This window comes from Hyla sarda, chromosome 6, assembly GCF_029499605.1.
Source record: "Hyla sarda isolate aHylSar1 chromosome 6, aHylSar1.hap1, whole genome shotgun sequence".
Classification (NCBI taxonomy): Eukaryota; Metazoa; Chordata; class Amphibia; order Anura; family Hylidae; genus Hyla; species Hyla sarda.
In genome coordinates this window covers 257,029,290-257,035,289 of record NC_079194.1, presented here as the reverse complement: position 1 = coordinate 257,035,289, position 6,000 = coordinate 257,029,290, and the positions used below count along the sequence as shown (strand labels likewise).

Sequence of the window (6,000 nt, the reverse complement as noted above, 5' to 3'; positions counted from 1 at the left end):
TTAATAAACGAATTCAAAGGAAAAACCCCTCTACCTCTGAAGAACATTAAAATCCTTATAAAGATTGGAACTCGGAACACAAAAGGTATTTTTCATTTTTAGCCCAATTTGATTTCCCTTTCTTTTTAAGTATAGGGAAATTTTGCCCAACTTTTCCAACTTCATCACTTGGGCTCAGCTCAGTGTAAATTTTTATTTGCAAGGTACTTTATTTTGTGGTCCCTTCTCCCTCCATTTTCCCCCTTATCCTTTATTCCCTCTCATTTTATTTGCTATTTTTGTTTTGTCTGTGTAGTTGAAATACGTGCGTGTGGAGTTTGGCTTTCATTGTGGAGATATTACTGAATATAAACCTGGTTAGGGTTTCTTTCACAATGACGTGAATCTTTAACATTTATAACTAGTTGCTAAGTCATGCTTACTGTCTGGGACAGTTCACACTTGACCAAAGTCTTTCATTTTCCAGCTACATTAGTGGGAAAGCTCATCCTTGGAAAATACTTCCATACACTAGAGAGTCAACCATCCTCCTTCATTTGGATACATTTTCTGTCTCTGGCTGCCAAAATTTTTTGGAGAAAAGCGCAATCATTTGAGGTAGGGCTGATTCCCCAGCATTTGTAGTCAATTCTATTACATCAAGAAAAAGAGTTTTTTTCTACTAGTAGACAATATTGATCTATAAATTAAAGACCTTTCATTGGATTATAGTCATATCCAAAGACTGCCAGGTTGCACTGTTTGAACTCAATTGTTTTGAAGACCAGACACTCTCCTATAATAATGCTGTAGTGTTCCTTTGGAAGTACCCAACCATTAGAAATTGGTCTCATTTCTAAAGCTCTGTCAGCAGTATTGGAAGTGATTCTTGGAAGTTTTTGAAGGACCGTCTCAATGTCATTAGAGACCACTTTGCCCTCTGTACTCTGAAACTTTAAAACTTTCAATACATGAGAGAAAAATCCATTTGAGAAAAATCTCAGAAGGGCAGAATAACAATCCATCCATTTTATTTTGTCATGGCAGTGCCAGATGCTCTGGAGAAGGACAGTCTGTTTTCTCCCTTCCAGTCTATCACTGTGTCTGTTCTATCTGCTCCCCTTTTCTTCATTGCCACACACAATGTGATGCAAATTTTTACAGCTGCAGTGCCACCTTATCACTGCCAATCTAATCTTACACTTGTACCAAAAGATCCATGTACTCGATTCATTTCACTGCTGGCAAATGACACCGAACCATGCAAACAAGGGGAGAGAGAATATAACTTGAGTTTATATACTTCTACCATCATCAGTGAGGTAAGTGATACATACCTTTTTTCACAGAATTTTATGTGCAGGAATTCAAGATGGGTTTAGCAACTTTTCTGAATAAGCAATAGGTTTGGGGTGGGAGGAAAGAACCCTGACGTGAAGTAAAAAAGCTATTTTTTTTTCTAATAAGATACATAACATTTTGTTTATAATCACTCGAACTGATGATTAATGCAAAGTTCAATCGTGATCATTTAAATCCCATTGAATCCACAAAAAATGCTGCTGTTCCTTATACCTCATGGGGGCCCAAGAGTGAGAGGCTAGAATTCTACTTATGGCTTTTCAACTCCTATATGTATCAGAAGATAAGAACCATTTGATCCATCTACTCTGTCCAATAAGCCTTAATACTATCAGTAGTCCTTGGCCTTATTTTGTATCAAGGATAGCCTTATACCTATTCCATTCATCCTCTACTATCTCAGTAAAGTAACACTTTCTGATATTACTTTTAAACATTTACCCCTCTTATTTAAAACTATGTCCTATTGTGTGCAGAAATGTAGCTCTGTCCGCTCATCCACCGGATGACCCACCGATCCAGCCCCAGCTTCACTAGTGCAAACCAAAGAAGATGATGTCTGGCACTGGAAGTGCAGTTAAAACTTGCTTTATTTTTCTTGGCAAGGAGTCACAATACAGATGGGAAAGTCTGACGTGTTTCGCATCCTCTATATTAAGAGGACATAGTTTTAAATTAGAGGAGTTAATGTTTACACAGTGGAGTAAATATAGGGGTAAAAATTAAATGGAGGTGGGGGGCTCACACTATGAAGAATACAGCCACTGAAGAAGGGGACACCCTGAAACGCGTTTGGCATTATACCCACCTTGGAGATACTCAGTCCACCTCCAACCAGCTAAAATGTAATCGCAACTGCTGGAACCTCCCAATTTTGTGACCACTGCTCAGTCCAGGAGCACGCATTTTACACGAGGACGCGGCTCCACTTGCCTCCCAGTGCATCCACCGCTCACCTACACTCGCCGTTACCACATACGGGCCAGACGCAGATCTGTGCCAGCCTCCAGACCACCAAAGTGCAGCTTCCCCCCCAGCGCACCACACCGGCTCCACGGCATTTACCAGCTCCCGGTTTCTGGTTCCAGAGCCAGCGCAGGGAGATCCCAGGCTCTTCCATCAGGCCAGCTGCCGAGCTGTACCAGCCCGGGAAGGAGAAAGACTGCATCGAATATCGGAGTGCATCAGCAGAAGCGGTGAGCGGTGCCGTGCACCAATAACTTAAAATTTCATTTTGATACATCTGCTGCACTAGCTACCAGTATCTTGCTACAAGTAACTGTTCACAAAGTCCTAACGGATACAGCGGAGGATATATATTATGTACTGTATAGCACTTGAACTTCAATTACACTAGTTATAAAACCTTCAAAGATACAGCGGAAGAGCTCTTATATATTGTATAGAACTTGAACTTCATTTTGAGTACCATAACTCCTCCATTTACACATTGAGCATTGATGTATCCATTTTTTCAAGCTGCTATCATTGGGGAAAGATCATCTCATACTTCTAGTAATATATATATATATCAGTGTATATTTAAATATCTAATTTTATAATCCAATTCTATTTTTTATGTTTTTTAGTTTAATCAATATTTGTATTGATGGTGCGGTCTGTGCAAGGGCCCTGCACAGCCACACATTTTATATTTAATAATTAAAATTTATATCATTATTAATACTTTCACTTAGCCTGCATTATTCTATATCTAATTATTTTATCTATATTTATTTATGGTTATATACATTAAGTATCACACTGTCATTTATATTCTACTATCTATCATTGATTTTCATACAGAACACCACCATATGTGTATCTAGAGGTCTGTATTCCCATATAATATTTCTATTCGAGTAAATATACGGGTTAAAAAGCCATAGGTAGCAATCTAGCCACTCACTCCTGGGCCCCCATGAGGCCTAAGGGAACAGCAACACTTTATGTGGATGCACAATTATTTAAATGGTGACTAACCATTCAACTTTGCATTATGCATCAGTACAAGTAAATATAAAAAAAAAATCAATGCTTTTTCACTTCACTGCTCTATTTTATACTACCGTATAATGTCTTCCATGCTGCTGTCACTTCTTCGGATGTGCATTAGAATCATGGGGGGGGGGGGGGTTATTCTCTACAGTGTATGGCAAACATCATAGCAGTAATCTACACCTACTAGGTCCTGGGCAGCTAAATAGTTGGAGCCTGCAGAAGGGAAATGCCCATTGTACATAAGTCACCAATAGAGCAACACCTCAGGTACACACACATGACAGCTTATCCTGAATAGTTGATAACTATATACAATAGAAATAAAAAGTGCACTTTAAAGGGGTACTCCAGTGGAAAACATTTTTTTTTTAATCCTCTGGTGGCAGAAAGTTAAGCAGATTTGTAAATTTCTTCTATTTAAAAATCTTAATCCTTCCAGTGCTTCTCAGTTGCTGTATGCTCCAGAGGAAGTTCTTTTCTTTTTGAATTTCTTTTCAGTCTGACCACAGTGCTCTCTGCTGACACCTCTGTCAATGCCAGGAACTGCCCAGAGCAGGAGAGGTTTGCTTTGAGGATTTTCTGCTGCTCTGGACAGTTCCGTACATGGACAGAAGTGTCAGCAGAGAGCACTGTGGTCAGACAGAAAAGAAATTAAAAAAGAAAAGAACTTCCTCTGGAGCATACAGCAGCTGATAAGTACTGGAAGGATTAAGAATTTTTAAAAGAAGTAATTTACAAATCTGTATAACTTTCTGGCACCAGTTATTTAAAAACAAAATGTTTTCCACCGGAGTACCCCTTTAACCCCTTAAGGACCAAGGACGTACCGGTACGTCCTTGGTCCTGCTCTTCTGATATAACGCGGGGTTACACAGTAACCCCGCGTCATATCACGGCGGGCCCGGCGTCATAGTGAAGCCGGGACCCGCCTCTAATAGCGCGCAGCGCCGATCGCCGCCCCGCGCGCTATTAACCCTTTAGCCGCGCGCTCAGAGCTGAGCCGCCCGGCTAAAAGTGAAAGTGAAAGTTCCCAGCTAGCTCAGTCGGGCTGTTCGGGATAGCCGCGGCTAGTCGCGGCATCCCGAACAGCTGACAGGACAGCGGGAGGGCCCCTTCCTGCCTCCTCGCTGTCCGATCGCCGAATGACTGCTCAGTGCCTGAGATCCAGGCCTGAGCAGTCATGCGGCAGAATCGTTGATCACTGGTTTCTTATGAGAAACCAGTGATCAACATAGTAGATCAGTGTGTGCAGTGCTATAGGTCCCTATGGGACCTATAACACTGCAAAAAAAAAGTGGGAAAAAAAAGCGAATAAAGATCATTTAACTCCTCCCCTATTAAAAGTTTGAATCACCCCCCTTTTCCAATAAAAAAAAACACAGTGTAAATTAAAATAAAAATAAACATATATGGTATCACCGCGTGTGGAAATGTCCGAATTATAAAAATATATCATTAATTAAACTGCTCGGTCAATGGCGGTCATGATGATAGCCTTATGCTATGCAGTGCTAAATATAATTAATATTATTTCTGTAAAAAAAAAATCCATACAACATAAGTAAATCATATAAAGAAAAATTACATACGGCACCAAACAAATTGACTCTACTATTAATACAACTACTGACAATACTTTTTAATTTGATGGGGAGTTAACATCATGCTTTGGACAACTTTGTGGGGTTTCTATTATATGTTAGTATTAGATTTCTCCCATCCCTTAAGTTTCTTTTGAACTAGGAGGGCTGGACACTGTTAATACAGAATGGATACACATGATAGCAGGAAGATGCTTATTCATGCTAGAATAAGGAATATGTTAGCAGTCATTGTCTTCTTACCTATGTATTATTTTTTGACATGGGATATTGGAGTGAAAACCTAAAGTGTCACAATGTGTAAATCAATTTAAATGTCAGAAGCAGCTCTACTCTATTTCACTGGGGATAAATTTACCAAAAAAGCAAAAAGCCAAATATAATTTTATACCTAGGCTGGTAACTATGACAAGGGGGCATCCTCTACGTCTAGAGGAAAGAAGGCTTCACCATCATCACAGACAGGGATTCTTTACTGTAAGAGCAGTGAGACTATGGAACTCTCTGCCACATGATGTGGTGATGTCTGATAAGTTCAAGGGGGGGCCTGGATGTTTTTCTAGAGAGTAATAACATTACAGGTTATGGATAGTAGATTTATGGAGATAGAAGTTGGTCCAGGGATTTATTCTGATCGCCATATTGGAGTCGGGAAAATGTTTTCCTCTCGTGGGGCAATTGGCATCAGCCTCATGGAGGGTTTTCAGAGCTAGCAGAACTGCAGCAGGACTCTGCCTCTGACTGCCAGGGGGGTGTCTGCTCCAGTAAGGAGGGAGGGAGGAGTGCAGGGCAGATCAGAAAGGTACTGGTAGTGGGGGACTCAATTATTAGGGGGACAGACAGGGCGATCTGTCACAAAGACCAGGATCGCTGAACAGTATGTTGTCTTCCGGGCGCTCGAGTTCGGCACATCGCAGATCAGGTTGACAGGTTGCTGAGTGGGGCTGAAGAAGACCCAGCAGTCATGGTACATATTGGCACCAATGACAAAGTAATAGGTAGGTGGAGTGTCCTAAAAAATGATTTCAGGGACTTAGGCCACAAGCTTAAGGCAAGG

The 6,000-nt window shown here is 40.7% G+C and overlaps 1 protein-coding gene across 1 annotated transcript in view; it reads left to right on the top strand.

Annotated features, from left to right (window-relative positions):
* Positions 1 to 483: 483 nt before the first annotated feature.
* Positions 484 to 6,000, top strand: part of LOC130276965 (solute carrier family 22 member 6-B-like) — an 87,268-nt gene continuing 81,751 nt past the window's right edge. The window contains exon 1 of the mRNA XM_056527048.1: positions 484 to 1,301. Within this exon, the coding sequence (XP_056383023.1) occupies positions 1,020 to 1,301 (282 nt within the window). The 5' untranslated portion in view covers positions 484 to 1,019. The remainder of the gene's footprint in view (positions 1,302 to 6,000) is intronic.